Source organism: Phasianus colchicus, chromosome 1 (genome assembly GCF_987193195.1).
Source record: "Phasianus colchicus chromosome 1, bPhaCol1.hap1.1, whole genome shotgun sequence".
Taxonomy (NCBI): Eukaryota; Metazoa; Chordata; class Aves; order Galliformes; family Phasianidae; genus Phasianus; species Phasianus colchicus.
In genome coordinates, this window is record NC_143436.1 from 13,733,748 (window position 1) to 13,751,716 (window position 17,969).

At 38.5% G+C, this 17,969-nt stretch overlaps 1 protein-coding gene across 3 annotated transcripts in view; it reads right to left on the reverse strand.

Annotated features, from left to right (window-relative positions):
- RELN (reelin) overlaps positions 1–17,969 on the reverse strand; it is a 272,506-nt gene that overhangs the window by 13,449 nt on the left and 241,088 nt on the right. For all 3 annotated transcript variants that reach the window (XM_031595823.2, XM_090135689.1, XM_031595892.2), the window contains 13 exons: positions 16,632–16,881; positions 14,216–14,384; positions 11,019–11,159; positions 9,489–9,666; positions 8,076–8,269; positions 6,854–7,110; positions 5,991–6,145; positions 4,971–5,185; positions 4,154–4,331; positions 3,265–3,440; positions 2,780–2,886; positions 2,135–2,377; positions 1,481–1,656 (listed from right to left, as the gene is read on the reverse strand). In XM_031595823.2, the coding sequence (XP_031451683.2) occupies positions 1,481–1,656; positions 2,135–2,377; positions 2,780–2,886; positions 3,265–3,440; positions 4,154–4,331; positions 4,971–5,185; positions 5,991–6,145; positions 6,854–7,110; positions 8,076–8,269; positions 9,489–9,666; positions 11,019–11,159; positions 14,216–14,384; positions 16,632–16,881 (2,439 nt within the window). The remainder of the gene's footprint in view (positions 1–1,480; positions 1,657–2,134; positions 2,378–2,779; positions 2,887–3,264; positions 3,441–4,153; positions 4,332–4,970; positions 5,186–5,990; positions 6,146–6,853; positions 7,111–8,075; positions 8,270–9,488; positions 9,667–11,018; positions 11,160–14,215; positions 14,385–16,631; positions 16,882–17,969) is intronic.

The following is a 17,969-nucleotide window of genomic DNA, read 5'->3' on the forward strand; positions in this document are numbered from 1 at the left end:
GGAAAAAATCCATCAAAAGCGGATGGATAACAAAAGACACAGTACTTCAGGTACTGCTCAATTGTATTGCATTGTTATTTTCAAACAGAACCCTAACACTGATATCCCAAATTTCAAATTAGCTATCTAAACAAACATTGTTTCGGACACACAGAGAGGTGGGCATGCTCCAGCATTTGAGAAAGTGAAATATCTAACTTCGTATTAATTATTCATGAAATTTTTAAATCATAATGATTAAAATGGGGATGAGAAATCAAGTCAGTCCAATTTAGGGACAGAATTATCCTGCATGTATAAAGAAGTAACCATATCTGTGTCACGTTAGAATAGAAAGATTACAGCATCCTTTATGTAGTGCTGAAGAGGTAACACAAAGCTAAATTTTAAGTATTTCAAAACCAAATGGCATCCATGCATTAGAGCTGCATTCTTAGTCTAGAAATAAAATCCTTACTGTGTCTGGGGAAGAGAAAGGAGGAGAGAGTCTAAAGACTAAATTCACTTTACTTGGCAATGTGAAAAATTCAATGCTGATGGGTTATCTTAATTTTTGCCCTCAAAATAGAGGAAAAAGATGATATGCTGGCTAAAATAAGCAGCAGCTCAGAGGGGTCTTGGCATGCAGTAGGATCTAGCATGTCAGACTCCACTTTTATATAATTTCTTTAAACACAGCGTGCTGTGTGTAAGTGGTCATAGCAATGCTTTCATGGAGTATATTAGTCAATACAAAATAAGCAACAGAGTTGAGAAAATATTGATTGAAAATAGGAAATCCTGGAGCTGTCTTGTAAAAAAAAATAGCTAGAAAAAAACATAACAAGAAAATAGATAACTATTTTTATGACTTGGCATTCATGTTACTTCTCAGCTCATTTAAGAGATGGCGACTGGGGAAGGACCTAGAACATTTCCAGGCAACAACTACATTAGTATTTTCTTATTGCCACTGTCTGTATTCAGAATTCTACCTTAACAAAGTAAAATATCCAGAAATGTTACTCTGATTATTTAGAACACTGTCCATTATACAAATAAGCAGAGATGTTCTTCTACACTGAGCACTTCTGCATTTTTAGTAAGCCAGCTTGTTTCCAGTCCAATTCTGTGTTGTCTTTTTTATTTATTCACCAGCTGGAGGAAATGGTGTATTCTGCATGTCTTATATTCTCACCTTAGAAAATAACTCTTACTGTATCTGATGATCCAGTAATGTGGGGAGAAAGGGATTAGACTGCCAGTCCCTCTCAGTAACCCCCAAAGGATACAGGCAATCAGAATTATCTGTCACATAGCATTCATGCAACTTTTCAGGTACTCATTACCTACACTTCAACATTTCTCTTAAATTCTAATAATTAAAGTCATACTTTATTCATCCAATTGTGCTTCATAGCTGAAGAAGGAGAATTTCTGGAGAGAAATTAGATGTTTTTTCATTGCATACTTTCCACTGTAGAGAGAGAACATTTCTTACTTTAAACTGCATCATGTATCCTGGTTGTATAATGAGCTCCCTGGAGGACAGGATGTTGTGTGTTTTGTCCTTTTTCTTATTTGGCCAGTAGAGATGGAAGGAAGGATTTCCACAGAACCCTGCAGTCCTGACTGCATTAGGGTAAAAACTCCAGTTTTCTTCATGAGAGGTGCCTTCTGTTAACATGAGTTAAATGAAATTACTGTGTTGCCTTGGTAAATATCAAGGCTTAGTAATGAATCCACAGAATCACTAGATATAAACACTAAATCTCTGCTCACTGTTGTGACATGCAGTAAGTAAGCTACTAGGAGACACAATAAAAACATCAGCTCCCAACAGCTAATTTAAATTTTAAAATAATAGCATTTCAAAAAATATGATCAAATAAAATTTCTCTGTTCAAAAATTTACATGAATTGAGGTGGATTGAAAAAAAAAGCCTTTCTTACAGGTATATCTATACATATACACAAACACACCTGAATTCACGTGCATATATGCATTTACACATCAGGATATAAACAGTAGTTGTCTACAATGTGAAAAATTTGCATAGCTCAAAAAGGAGGAAAAGTATGTTTGCAAGTTCACAGGGCTTTTCTCAAATAAAATCACAGCAGACAACGGAATAGCTGTCACAGCCTTTCTTACCATCATCAAACGTATCCACCAGCTGACTGGGGTTGATCTCTGCTCCACCAATCAGAATGTTATCCAGAGCCCACTGCGCCCGATCAGGGCCTGAAACCACAATCCCATTGCTGATGGTGAACGGCTGCCACCACCGCAAGCGGGTTGTGTTGGTCAGAGCATGTTCGGGGAGAAGGATGTAGTCATGCCTGACTGAGATGTATTTTTGGTAATCCATCTCATGAAGCAAAGTCCAAGTTATTCCTAGAATGAAAAGATGCAGATTTAGTAATAAAAACAAATGTGAGATAGAATCTTCTAAAAGATTGAAGGGTGATAATAGGAAATCAGGAATAACAGCTATGGTCTTCTAATAAACAAATCTTAACTTCTAAGGGTAGCTGGTGACTGTTATTCATTACAAGAATAATCTTGTAATTGTATAAAACAATCAATTGGCTGGAAGCCACCAATTAATAAAATCAAGCAGGAGGATTATGGAAAACTTCTCCCAGGCAATAAATGGAAATTTTAGATGGAGACAAATAGCTTTTCAATGAAAAACAGTCTTACTGATTTGCATCTTTCTGATGACTTCTCAGATATTTATGGTGTTTGAATACTGAACAGCGCAGTAGTTTAGATGAAAAGTTTAGATATACTTGCCTCCATCAATGGAATAGTCTAGCAGCACTCCCTCCTTTCTGCAAGTTGGTCTGTGGCATGTTGTCATGTTGTTTTCACTCCCAATTCTTCCCCAGTACTGTAGAAATCTAAGAGTAAACGTACAGACATACATCTAGTAACAAACTTCACAAATCTAGAAATTTGCTTTCTGTTAACAGATATGCTGAAAATGTTTGAAATACAAAGACTTTTATGCATGTAACACCAATGTAGAAGTAGAAAAAGGGTTTCAAAAAACACTGTTTTAAAATTCCCACTGGAACCTCATGGAATTCAACAAGGACAAACACAAAGTCCTCCTTATGGGAAGGACTAATCTCCTGCAGTGGTACATGCTGAGTACTCATCGGCCAAGAGCAGCTTGTAGCTGCTTAAGAATTCCCTGAGCTACAAATGGTATTGCCTGCTGCTTTGTGAGTGTTTAAGAGAGTTTAAGAGAGTTCCCCATACATAATATGACATACTTTGCACCCCTCAGGTCCAGATCTTGAGTGACAGCCTGCCTCACAGTTTGACCTCCAAAATACAGAGTTGTGTCTTCTGCTAGAATCCCACACTCCGTACAAGTATTTCCTCCTTCCAAGGACATCCATAAATCTGGCTTAATTTCTTCATTGTCAAAGCGTTCTTTTAGGAAAGTCTGTAACAAAGGTATTTAACATAAAGGAAAAGTAGTTATGATCTCAAGCCTTTCTGATGAACAGAGCTGGAACTGAAATTCAAAACATATTTGAAAGGCTCATGAAGATTGTAAAGTTTTGTTTTTTTTTCTCGAGTGAATGAGCAGAAGCGAACTGAATTGACTAAACGTGCAAATATTTTAGGGCTAGATTTTAACATATTGGGGAGCCAATCCAACACACCGGAATTTGCATGTGCAAAGGAACAGGTCTACTTCATAAGTGTGATCATTTAAACCTAAATAGCACTATTCCAGTATGTAGCCAGTATATGTGCAGATATTGCTATTCTACATTTTCTCCCCAGCAAAAGTTGTACTGCAGTGAAACGTCAAGACTCTTGTATTTTTTGCTTCAGTAAGCTCTTTCTTAATAAAGGCAATCCTTCTATAGGCCTTGATCAATTATAATCATGTGCAATTGTGATTTTTATCTAATGACCATCCAAGGATTAACAATGAATGAGCTTTATTAAGCAGTGTTATGTGAAAACAAACAAAACAGTTCTTGAATACCGCAGTAAGAGTTTCATTAAAAAAATGATAAAAGAGGTGGAAATGGACTTGAGTATCTTCAGACTGATAGGAACCAAAGTTCAATTTCCAGTGTGATCAACCTCCTCTCAGTCAAACACATATCTAAATTCACTCTTTAAAATGTGCAGTAAAATTACCTTCAGTGTTTGGGTCAGATAGCAGTTTGGACCCGAATATCCAGGATCACAGATGCATTGCTCTTTCAGGCAGTCTCCATGTCCTCTGCAATTTTCCAGACAACCAGGGCCCAGATAGAAATTATCAATGGCCCACTGCATATCTGAGTATTTCTGGTAGAACCGAAACCTCACAGGACTGTATATACAGAAAGAAAGAAGAACAGACATTTGTGAAAGAACTTTGCTCAAACAAACACAGGTAGTTGAATTGCAATATACTTATGACTGTACTATTCTCCAAGCTTCATAAAGTAATATCTGGCAGACCCTGTTGAAATGACATACCCATGTTTTCTCCTTCACAAGTATACTATGATATCTGGACACCATGGAAGCAAGAAAAGTCTATTCCGGCTCCCTGAATTTCATTTTTGGTTATACTTTCTTTGCAGATTGCTCAAAGATACAAGAGATTTTCATTTTTGCAGGAAAAATCAACCCAAATAGTTTGCATATGTGTGGACTACTGCAGACAATAAGGGAATGTTTCCACTCAGTAGGGCCGTAAATTTACTCTCTAATTGAATGCAGCTGTTTGAACAGAGCAGAACATGCTACACTGAAATTAGGCTTCAGAAAAGCAAGGATGACTGTTCCACTTGTTCAGAACAAGAGTCATGATCAATCTTGACAGGAAATAAAACTAGACAGTAAGAGTTTCTACTCTGCACTTTCCTCGGAAGAAAATGAATAGGTACCTGTGTCCCCTGTTGTGTTTTTCAGGAGGTGAAAATCTAAGAATCTCAGATAAAATGAGTAGCTAATTCGTACTTACTTGCCCACAAGGTTTTCAGGCAATGAGTAAGTTACTCTTTTCCACCCTTTTGTGGGAAAGAAGACAGATGGCTGTGAAACACTCCCAGAACATTTTGGATCAGCAGGTAAACACTGAGGTACCAAATAACTCCAGCTAACACCAAAGTCAGTGGAGTATTGCACATGGACCTGATTTTGTGCAAGTTTTTCTGAGGTTTTACATCCAACAGAAACCTAATAAAGAAGAGAGCATAAGTAAATTAGAATTAACTGTGGTAGTGAGTTTATAAAATATTTGAACCTGAAAAAAGGTTGCAGAATTTTGCTTGAAATTATGGCAGTAACAGTTCTTGTATGCTACTGTCACTGCAGATCTCATCCCAATATTCTCAAGATTGAGAACAGTCATCAAATTCAGAGTTTTTGTGTTTTTCTTTTCTAGCTAGTTCATCTTTATGGATATCCAGTTGTCACTTCTGCCTCATAGCCCCGTACTTCATAACTGATATTCTCCTCTCCCATAAAATAAAGATTTGAGTATTTCAGAGGAGGCCACCCAGGTCAGTTATGTCCAGTAGACCTTCTTTTTAAGAGAGATGTGCAAAAGGATCTTACAACTTTCATGTATTGCTGGATTACTTCTTCTCTGTATGTAATGGGATGTATGAAGGGTGGTTTAGTTGCAGTTTTGATGTGAACGCATGCCCACATAGGAGAGGTGTGGCCATTTTTGAGCTGTTTTCACTTCACCAAGCAGCTAAAACAAAACAGGCACCTTATACATGTTTAATAGCCTTATTACATGATGTCCATACAACTGTGCTGGAAGAGAACAATGTGCCACCACTGAGAAAGATTTGCAGTATTAAAGCTGACCAACAAGTAGCAGGTGAGACAAATGAAGACAGCTAATTAACACTTTCCCCTGCAGGGAATGGCTCATGAATAGGTATAAACATCATCTCAGTTCTTGAAAAATCTACTTAGATTTGGAGGAAAATGATTTTAAGAATATTTATGTAGAAGACTGTGATTTTACCTTGAACTGCATAATCCAGCCTTCTGTTGGAGTCAGGTCATGGGTGACTGCATAAACCTCTCTGCCATCGTGGCTCCCACAGATCATAACACCATCAGGAGAATCACAAAACCTCTCAATTGAGCAATCATCATGGAATAACCAGTGTTCATTCACTTGAAAATAAATGAGAACATCAGTAAGTGACAATATGGGTTAAGAAACCAATCAGGAAGTAGAGTCAAACACTAATGATATGATATTTTTCATGCAAATTATTTAGTACTTCTGAGAATGTCAATGTCTTTCCCAATTGTATACATTTATTACTTTCATTGCTCTTACAACTCTCTTACATAGGCATCATGGCATTATTTTTTAATGCTCATGATGTACGGGTCTGAGATTTACTGAAAACATGAACTTCTGTTCCACAGCATGTTACAGAAGAACTTTCTAATGCTTGTTGACTACATGCCTGCACAAAGAGCACCCAGCATTGTTAGTTGCTAAGCCTTCTGATGTACTTCCATGAAATGTATCTGTAAAACGTACCTTAACCCCTCCTAAAGGATATTTAAGCCAGTTAGCAAATAGGAAACAAATAGGTTAAGAAAGCTACCTAGAATAACCTGATTTCTTTCCATCCTTTTTTTTTTTCTCTATTTGAAAACAAATTCATCATCTAAGTAAATTCACTCATTAGAAAAAGGAAAAGTTACATTACATATTTTTGTTTTGCATTTTTGTGAACAACAGGAACAACAAAGCTAAAAAAAAAAAAAAGAAGCAAAGATGCTCATAGCGATAGAAGATTCAGCAAGAACTAGAAATCTCTGTACTGACTGCTTGCTCTTTAATTCAGATCCACGTAAAACTTTTACCTGTGGTTTTGTCTTCCATAAACATATCGAAGGCGATCCTCCCAGTGGGCCCTGCATCGGCAGGGGAGCGCTCGTGTTGTGGCAGAGGAGCGCTGCTGAAGGTGTCCAGCATCACAGTTCTCTGGTCAGCTGAGCCAGAGATCAACACGTTGTCGATAGCCCAGTCGTTCTGGTCCAGACCATCATGTTTAGGCTGCCACCAGCGGAAGCGTGTCCCAATAGCTTTGGCATCGTAGGGAAGGAGGATGTTCACAAAACTGAAATACAGCGTGGTAATTAGTTGTAGGAAACTCACAGGGGAAGGAGTCAGTGCTCTGTACTGGGTACTTTGACTGGATCCACTCCTGTTGTCTCTTACAGCATGTGGAAACTGGGAAAATGGAGAAGGTTAGGTAATCTAGCCTATCTTCTCCCATGAGAGACTGCCAAAATAAAGAACCCTCATAAATCCCAATGTCATCCCTTGCACAGAGGCTCACAGTAAGGTGAAGAGGGTCAGCAGCCAGTCTATGGCATGAGTTGTTCAAATTTGCTTTAAGGAACAAAATGCAATGGTCTATGAACATAAGATCCCAAGGAAGTGTTAAGAAGGGAAGCGCTGAATAATAATTACTATTTTCAGCCTGAAGCTATTCAGTGAAATTTTCTTATTTCCATTACAATTGTAGTCAATGGCACACTTAAATCACTTGTCCAATTAAAATGCTAATGATTTGTTTGTGTATTCAAATTAAACGTCAAGCCATATGTCCTTCCCAGCCCTGTTTCTATGAGTCTTTTAAACTAATAAATGAGGAAAGGGTTCACCTATATCTGTACATGCTTTGAAACTCACAAATGTCTGAAAAGAGTGTTTGAGTGCAGTGTAGACATCTTAATGGGTATCTGTAGAAATTCAGTTTCTCCTCTATATACCATTTTCTAACAGGTTCAAAGAACCAGTCAGTAAGGAGCACGATTGTAAATGAAAGTAACTTGCAGAACAGGATCATTGCAGTAGCTATCTTCCTACACTTATGGCTTTGCAGCTGAACTAATGCTGATGCTCAAGCACATGCTTTAAAGCCATTCAGAAATTTCTGCAGCGCTGGACAGACTCTGTCTCCTGAAGATCTGACATCCAAACCAAAGCAGTAATAAAAGAAATAAATTGTTACAAAACATTCAAGACCATCTGACCTAGTGTCTGATATTATATATGCAGGAGAAAGCATTTACAAACCCAGGCTTGCTGAATTGGTCATAGAAAATTTCCATCAAGAGGCTCCAGGTAATTCCGCCATTCACAGAATACTCCAGCAGCACTCCCTGGTTGCGATTGTTAGGAGTTATCAGACATCCATACATGAAATAAAACTGGATGAATTCTGCATTGGTGAGATTCAGATCCACTGAAACTAACATACGGCTACAGCCCTTAAAAACAATGAAAAGTTATGTTGGCTGGTGCAATCTGGTAAAACTTAGAAAAAACATTAGATTATGCAGTCGCTTTTAATAAAATTACATATTGTAATATCTTCCAGAATAGTACAACTTCTACAAATTATAACAACAGGAAAGCTACAACAGAACAATAAACAACTTTCTCTGAGAACAGTTTCAGTTATGTTCCATATGTATCCACCCCTGTTGCTCCCTGCACTTACAGCTTTATAATATTAAACTCATAAATGGTATTCACCTCTGTGCTGAACACAAGAGTTACAAAAATCCACATCTCCAATGTAGAACATGAGGTTCTCCACAGAGTTGATGAACTGCTGATTGTGCCTAATGGTTCAGTTGATGCAAATCATCAAACAGCACAGCAGTTTTAATATATGTGCTTTCCAATAATGCTTTGTATATTTCACATACTTTGCTTACTGTTAATTAGTGGTGCCTACTTAGTCCTACTGGAAGGAATTGGAAATACAATAATTCCATTAGTTTACTCCAGAAAACTTGCATTAGTTTGCACCTAGTTATAAATGGGCATGAAAGAGCACAAGTTTTATGTTTCTAAAATTCCATCCAGTCATTTTTATAGCCCTGAGGCTATCTAAAGCAAACTGCAATTCAGCAGCAGTCTGGGTTATGCAGCTATGTATGCAGCTAAAACACAAGTAATTTTACTCCAAGTTTACACTGAAAATAAATAAAAAAAACAATGAAATATCTGAAGGATGAGTTGACATACGGACGTATTTTCATGGAGCAAGTGCATGGTAGATGCACGTAAATATCTAGCTATTCATTTACCTCTGTGGGCTGATTAGAAGCAGCACCGAACTGTAGTCTCTGTGGAATGTAAGTGCTACAGGGAGGCCATTATCAGTGGGTGGGTCTGAAAGTCAACAAACTTTGTGCTTTGTTGTATCAGGCCCCACCACAGCTACTTTCAGGAGGCCTCCACGCCATTACTCATTTTCCTGGCTGCAGGAAAACTGGAAAATGCCCAGCTCATACTATCTGATTTGCTGGAGTTTATCTGGCTGGTGCTGGTCTGTAGGACCTATCTGACTTTGCACTTCAGCTAGCAACAGGGTATAATTTTTTTTAATATGTTTTATGTTTACTGTGTTAATATTTTTTAACACACTGCTCTTTATTTAACTTTTTAGCTCTAAAGCTGCTTGTGCTGAATACCAACCCCACTGAAGTGAAGAGCCATCCCAGAGGCCACTGCTCCGCAGACTGTGCTCAGCTTGCCTCCATTCACTGTCAGCCAGTTCTGGTTGGATGGTGAGCGATTGAAGTTATCTTTCAGTTGTGTTGGAAGGGGAGTCTCTGGCTCATCGCAGTACAGCCCCCCCCAGTGCTCATCGCAGCTGTGGAGGAAAACAAATGCAAAATTCAGCTGGTAAAGGCGATGCACAGAGGTTTGATCAGTGCCGTGTTATCCTACATCAAGGTGCAATGATATTCCACACAGAAACTGTCTGTGTCGTTCACTAGCTCACAACTTGCATATAGGCCACTTTTTGATGTTGTTAGTATTGAAACAAAAATGATTTTAGGAAGGATAGAATTATGTAGATGCTTTTCCCACTCTATTTTATAATACAAAGTACTCCAACACAATGTTAGCAGTAAAACACATTTTACTTTCATAGACAAAACTAAAAGGATGTGCCAAGCCTAAGAATGTCCAACTAATGTTAAATTTACATGAGTTTCTGTAAAATTCCTAATAGGAATAGGAAAATTCCTTTCCTATAAAGGAATCCTGTTGTTCCTTTATACAGTCCTCATTTTTTTTTCCTCTTCGAAAAACCTTGTAATGTCTTGAAATCTGGATAAAAACACAGAAACGTGCTTTGCTACTATGTGTATTTCAACAGAGATCATGCCTTGGTAGTTCAGTACTGTTGGGATAGAGGACAACACAATAATATACCTATTCTGCAGTGGAATATATTTCTAGTAAACACAGTCACAGTAAAATTATACCACCATTCTCCCATTTCTGTTATTTGTGACTGGAAAAGCAATACATCCATCTGGAAGATATTTCTCTGTTGCCACACAAAAAAATCTGGGGACGTCTGGTTGTTGTTTGGTACTTTTGCAAGGCTTTATGTATGCCTTTAGGCTGACAGTTTGAGGATCAAACCAGTCTGCTGCCATGGGCAAACTCACTTATGAAGCACAGGCATCAGGCCATCAAGCCAACAGTAGTTCCAAGGCAAAAATCGGCCTTGTGAAGGCTGGCATATATCACTACTTAGCACGTGTCCCATTACCAGCCCTGGAGCTAAAGCAAGGATGAGCATCCAGTGGCAGGATGAGGGCAAAGGGACAACCCCACTGGGAATCAGGGATGACTTCTGGAGAGCTTTGGAACTGTATATCCCCAGCAGGGTGCGTGGCCTCAAGCAGGCCCTTCTCCCTCCTTCGTGAGAGGGGAGCCACGCTGCAGCGTAGCCAATAGCAGAGGCAGTGTGTGAGGAAAGGACCAGCAGCATTGCTCGTGGTGTGCTTACAGGCAGAGATCTGCCAGAACAAATCCCAGCACTTACCCAGACTCCTGAAATTTCTGTTCCCAAGTGGTTGCAATGCCCTGCTCAGTTTTAACTAAGTCCACTTAAAAATTGTATCAAAACCTTTTCTGTGATTTTGTTATAACTACAGAGGAGTGAAATGCTGCAGTGCTGTGTAGGACAGAAAAAAGTACACTTACACACAGTTGTCTTGTGTGCACTTCCCATGGCCACTGCACATGTCTATACAACCATCTCCAATGTAGACATTGTCAATTGCCCATGTCTGCTGCTTATCAAAAGGAGCAGGCTGGTGCCAGCGGAATCGAGTTGCTTGAGACCTTTGGGAAAGAAAGGCAAACAGAAGGGTAATATTTCTAGGCAAGCTAGCTCTTATTGTGACCGAAGAGAACTGTCAGTCTTGTGGCTAAACTGCTCCTGGAAGATTTATTTGATATCAGCATAACCTAGGGCTGATTCCTGACAGAAGAAATGTCCCCCAAAGGCAAAGATGAGAGCTTCCACTGAGCTGCACCAAAGCTAAATGGATTTGACTGGCATACTCATAGACAGAGAAGTGGCTTCCTGAAATGTGTAATAGATAAGGAGGTCCTTCTAGCTTGGTTCTGGCACAAATCTGAGGCTGAGAACTGGATCGATCTGTGATCACCCAAATCTTCCAGGTTTTACCCCAAGCCTGAGTTTCACTGTTTTGGCAATGAACTAACCTGACTTTTTCCTCTGTGAATGCTCCTGGCTATAATCACATAGTGCAGCTCTAGCCAGAAGGTTGGCTCCTACACTAGATGCTGTATTTATAAATCTACAGGGGTAGGTAAGCCCTGTGTGGGGCTGGTGAGGTCAGTGGTGGTGTGACCTTGCTTTGTAGTTTCCTCCCTGTCCTCCATCCTGGGTTCGGCTGGAAATAGTAAGAAATTATCTGAGGTGAGATCCTGACTTCTTTCAGTATACCATTTTCATTTTATTGATTAAAGATAGAATGTAGGTCTCTTTTCAAACACCTTATTTTGATATAGTTATATTAAATATTTAATCTCCCAGGGCAGATGGTGGCAACTCAGCCAAAACAGTCTGGGAACACCAAATAGCTAGTCATCTCACACAGCCACATACACCTACATGTGAATAGTTCTGAGGAGATGAGCTTCTGTAACTTTTCAAGAATAGAGTTTTAAATTCAAAGTAGTCAACGATTTGCAGTACAGCACTAGATGGCAGCATTGAACTTTGTATACTCTGCTTTCTTTCAAAACTCAGCTGCAAACCTCGAAACAAATAAACAGCAAAACCCCCCAGATTTATTCAGCGTAAAAGTAGACCCTTTGCCGTAAGGCCAATGTTACACTATGAATTATTTCTTAATAAACTTAGTAGGTGAAGTAAGTGGAGAACAAGTTTATCCAGAAAGAAATCTACTGCTGTGCTTACCAAATAGTGTTTTTAAAATATTTAAATCATGAAGAATTCCTTGAGGACTGAGGGACCTATATCTCATTATACCTACACTGGGTTTTGCACTTCACTAACAGTTTACAGGACTGATGCTACTGGGAGAAGCTTTGTGTTTGCATTTTAAAATCAGCTCTAAGATATAACTAAACGTTCATTGTGTTCTGCAGGCCACAGGCTATAGAGCCCTCTGGGGAACATGGGCCTTAAAAAGCTCTGCCACTATGGGTACTGTGTGCCAGTCCAAGTGTTCACCAAGTAGCCTTCAGGTCCCTAAAATATATAGATACAAGTAGTCAGAAATACACATGCTATTTCACAGCCTGAAGTAATTAAGTAGCACAAAAATTATATTGCTCCTTTACTAAAGATGCACTTAACTTTACTACTAGCTGTACTATTCCTTATACTAGAGCTTAATTTCTTTCTTGCTTGTGAGCTAGGGTTGTAATAACTTCTCTCACACAACCCCTATCTTACAGTCTTTGTGAAATGGTATTATTGGAGTCCAGATGAGTAGTTAATGGACCGGAGAGAACAGCTTTTTTTTTTTTTTTTTTTTTTTTTTTTTGCCTCAGAAAGACATCAGACTTCTTTGACATATGGCAGCCAAAAAATCTCAGCCTTAAAAGGACAGCTATGCATAAACCTGAGTAAATCTCAGGTGGTATATTCCTTTCAGGTCAAATTCAACTAGTCCCAGTTTTTATTTATCCTGTGAAGCCCTAGAAAGCCCTCACTGCATGGAAATTTACAGATTTCTCACAATGACTGCCATGTTAATGGATTTTACAGGCAGTACATAGTGAAGCAGGGCAAATGAATTAGCAGAGATCATTGCTGGGAACAAGCCCTGCATGTACTATTAGTTGACATAAAGCACTGCAATGGAGATAGGGAAGAGTCTAGATGTCAGAACAGTTAGTAGCAGAACATGGACTGCCAGTTTCAAAACTTGTGGCAACTGTATAGATGCTCTCAGTACAATTTCTGAAAAATATAGGTCTCTTTCCAAAGTTGTATATGCAGTAGTTGGCATCCTTTGTAACTTCTCAAGTAGGAATAAGCTATGCCTGCACTGTGACTGCAGTTAGCTCAGCCTAGCCTCATGTTAGGAAACCAGGCTCAGCTCTAGGAGAGAAGCTGGAAAACAAAGCTGTGCTGAGGGCCTGATGTCCACAGTGCCTTTGTTTGCAGGGCTCTACTTTGGGCTAGCTTTGCCCTGGTGTTATCAGGTATGACAGCATGGGGGACAGTCACAGCTAGCACTGCAAAACACTACATCAAGAAGGACATGAACTGGAAGTCTGAACTACTCAGTCAGCTCTATATAGATCTTTCTAGCAGAGACAAAACCACCAACAACAAAATATCAAGCTGTTTTCAGGGCGTAATTGTGAAGTGTATGGCAGCACTCCAAGTAGCAGCAGTCAGTGCTTCTTTCACAAAATGAGGCCTCCCAGCAAATCCCTTAAGTTTTCTTACCCCAAAGACAGAAGAATATACAACAAGGAAGAAGTGAAAATGAGGCATGTGTAAAAACATGAGCACAGAAGTTGAGAGAGATGCAAAGGATACAAGGAATGCACAGAAAAACAAGAAGCCTGCAAAGTATTACTTTTGAAACACCAGCTCATAGCCAACACCAGCAAGCACAGGATGCAGGTGGGGATTCAGACAATTCATATTAGCCATCAAAACAACCAAACATAGTGAGGATGCCAATACCATGAGATTCTTTTAAGAGCTTCCTCTGCTCCTGCCCTTCACAGGACAAGGCATACAAGAATTTCCTATTTCTAAATTACTAGAAAAAGTAGCTTTGCAAAAAATGGCAAGGTTCAATTTTTTTAACACTGGAACATTTCAGATTACAATACATAGTCATGCATTTGGATTTATTCTGCAGAAAACCAGAAAGACGTACCTAGTATAGGGAGGCAGAGGCAAAGTAATCCGGGTCCACTTGTTGAAAGTGTCTGATATGAGTATCCTCTGGAGATGGTATTTGTTGCATTCCACATTAGTGGGAAGACAGTCTCTCAAAATTGGGTGCCAGGTAATTCCAAGGTCCACGGAATACTCCAGTTCAATAGCTAAAGGTGGAAAGTTGGTAGGTTAGCTAATGTAGAGGCTCGCATCAACAGGTTAGCTGGTAACCCCAGAGATCTTTAGTCACAATACTATGCTGACAAAAGAACAACTCAAAGCTTTTCAAAACTTTGTTTCAGGAACATGAAGATAACCCCGTCAGTGGCAGTGCCGACGGATGTGCTGCATGGTGCTGAGCAAGCACAACTCAGAAGGCTGCAGTACACAGCAGCCACCCAACGCAAAAGACTGCAGGTGCAAAGATAATCTGTCAAATCACCAGGATTAATTCAAGCCAATTTCTTGTAGCTGCTGTGTACAAGAAAGTGATGTGACAGCATCATGACCAGAAACTTTCAATCTGAATGATGAGACTCAGCTGGCTGTAATCTTTGTGTAAAGCGTAGCAACACTCAAATCCAAACTTTTGTCTGTTCAACAAGATGGTTTAGTCACATTTTCAATCCACTCCAGACCAGATCATTTCAGTATCCAGAATAAACAATTTTAATTGTTAGTCAGTGAATTTGTTTCATTCAAACACAATCCAGCCATATTAAACTAGTGTATTCATTTCTCAGCAAGAATCGGCAATTTCTTTGTTTTGCAGTTTAGGGCTTATAAACTTTTATTATGAAAAACAAAGATTAGTCAAGCTCACTAAAAACTCCAAAATAAACTTTTATGCAGTCATTAAAAAGTAAATAATAATAGGCACGGAACTGTAACTTGAAGTGAATGTTCCAGCTGCCAGGCATTCTAGCTGAGTAAAACATGGAGTGTGGTTTCAGTGACAGGGGTGGTAAATTTGCTATCTTTTTTGATTACTACTGGCCCATTTCTCCTACTCTCACACAGAGAATGACCCCTAATCACCCAATCAGTTCTACTTCAGGTCTAAGCACAGAACACTGCTATAGAAACAAAAGGACAAGAGGATACAAATGAGGGTAAGTGAATTTTTACTATTAGATCTTCATCACAACTGGAAGCATGACCAGGGAGTGCCCTACCTCATTTTCTACCAAGTTCAGGTAACACTAAGTGTAGTAGGTAAAGAAATAACATGAAAAAAAGAAGGAATTTTTTTGGTCAGTACATAATTAAGCAGCCAAAGCACTTTTAAACATAGCCGAGATGTTCTTAAAAATGCTGTTGTAGTACCAAAAGACAACAAATCCTGAACATGTGAGGAAAACTATGGTTAATTCCATAGGCTTCAGAATAGCAAAAATGGATATGACACTTTTGAGACTTTACGTAAAACCATTTTCCATTTTTATGCAGAATTCCAGAGAAACAGTCAGCAACTCAGTCAATCCACACATGCTTCATGCTCCATCATACTACATTTGCCTTCTCTTAAAGAAATACACCCCAAAAAACTATGCTTAAAGAATGTCATTTTACATGTATGAGCAAGTATACAAAAGCTTGGAATACCCATTTCTGTGTATTTTAAAATCCACACAGTAACCCAATTTTTAATTTCCCTGTGATGTCTATTCAATCCAGAGCAGGTTTTAATTTATATTGGTAAATGTATGTATATAACTCTTTGTGTATGCATACATATATATGTATAAAAACATGCACTGCACTGAATATGCATCATATGGACAAAACAGAAATCTAAGCTATTAAAAATTTCATTAGTACGTGCACATGTATGTATACATATGCATATGATTATATGTGCATGCTGCACATAGATATAGGCACACATCCATACATGTATATATACATACATATATATTCATGCTTATTCTTTCCTACAGATTATACACATTTTCACAATTGATGCTGACTTAGCTTTTGTCAGATGTAGGCTGATATAAATGATCTCTTAGTTATTCAGGTGAGAGTGATGTGAACTGAGATTTCACAAGAAATGCAAACCCACAGAACACAACACACATGTGGGAAGCTCCGAGCTGCTTACTATTAGGACCAGAACAACATCCCAAGCAGTGGATACAACACTGTGGCAAAGGGATTGGAGTAAGACAGCTGATAGACTTTTTCATAAATGAGTTCAACTGCAACTTAACTGTCCAGTGGGAAAACCACACTTTACTTTTGACTTAGGTTTCAGACACCAGCCATGAATGCCGATGTTACAATTCCTGATAGAAACATGTAGTTTTTCCTTTGTTTCTCAGTTCTTGTTATGATGGATAATGGAACAAGAAAACAAGTGAATTTTCTGTGCAAGAGAAGAGAAAGTGCAGGATATACTAAGAATTCATTACCATAGCAGGAGTCTGTGACAGAACAGGATGCTGCAAAATCTATTTGCAAGAAAGAGTCTTCATTGACGACGATGTCTGTAGTTACAACATAGCGGGTGCTAGCTTTCTCAATGAACACTAAAGCATCCCCTGCAGACCCACAGACTGGCATTTTTGTTCCACCAGGATGGAGCAGCCACTTTCTACTATCCAGTGTAGTGAAGTCGTCTTCTAATACTGTATTGCCAGAGATGTTTCCTCCAATTAGAATCTGAAATGTCATATAATGAATTGTTATTGAAATGAAACCGTGTTTAAAGTCTTCACAAATGCATGTGACAGAAAATCCTGTAGGAGGAAAAGATTTAATGATCCATGCACATGTATTCTATTGATCCGAAATGGACAGATTTACTTTCTGTTTTAGGTTGTATATGTTGAGGGGAATAGATCTTTCCTGTAGAGGGATCCTAAAGAAATTGTCTTAGCTTAGGGAAAGGAACTTCACCCTGGATGAGGCAAAACTACTCACAGAAATGAATGTTGGTAGGAACAAAAAGACTACATTGATATTTTTCCTACTGACTGTTCAGCTCTACCATAATCTGGAGCATTATTATCTGATTGCATCTGATGATTGAAATGGGGAAACACTGTTTTATCAGTGGATTTCAGAGATGAGGATTTTACTATTGACTAAGTAAGGCAGAACTAATTTGCTGTTCTGCATTTGATTACTGATTGTCCTGAACTAATATAACTAACTAAATTCAGTGAAGATAGAGGAATGAAAGAACAAGACTTTTTTTTCATTTTTAAACAGATGAATGGGAAATAAAATCAAACACCATTAAATATGGCTGGAAGGTCAGCATCTGTTTTCTTCCTAACTAGAGGCTGTGAACAATATTCATAAATATTTAAACAAATTCAACTGAGACAGCCCAATAACACTATTTTTAGTGCAAAGACTTCAGTGGAATTTCTTGAGATTTACACCAAGTCATACAAAGCGATGCAATACTGTGTACTGGACTCAAATATGAAAGAAAACTTTTACTGCATTGATGTGAATTGAAGTTTTTCTATAGCTTTTTCTATTACATTCTATTAAGGAAATTCCATATTTCTATAGATTTGAAACACTTTTTTTCTTACCAGACCTGGATTTTGCATGATAAGGACTAATGTAATGTAACCATCTGGTTCTACCTCTCTATAAAAGGCCTTTCTAGCTCCAAAATAGACATTTGGTACCCAACTTGGAAACAATGAATTAAAAACACAAAATTAGCAAACAGTAATTCTGCTTGTACTACAGATTAGTATAATCTTGGAATATATTTCTAAAACGCATTT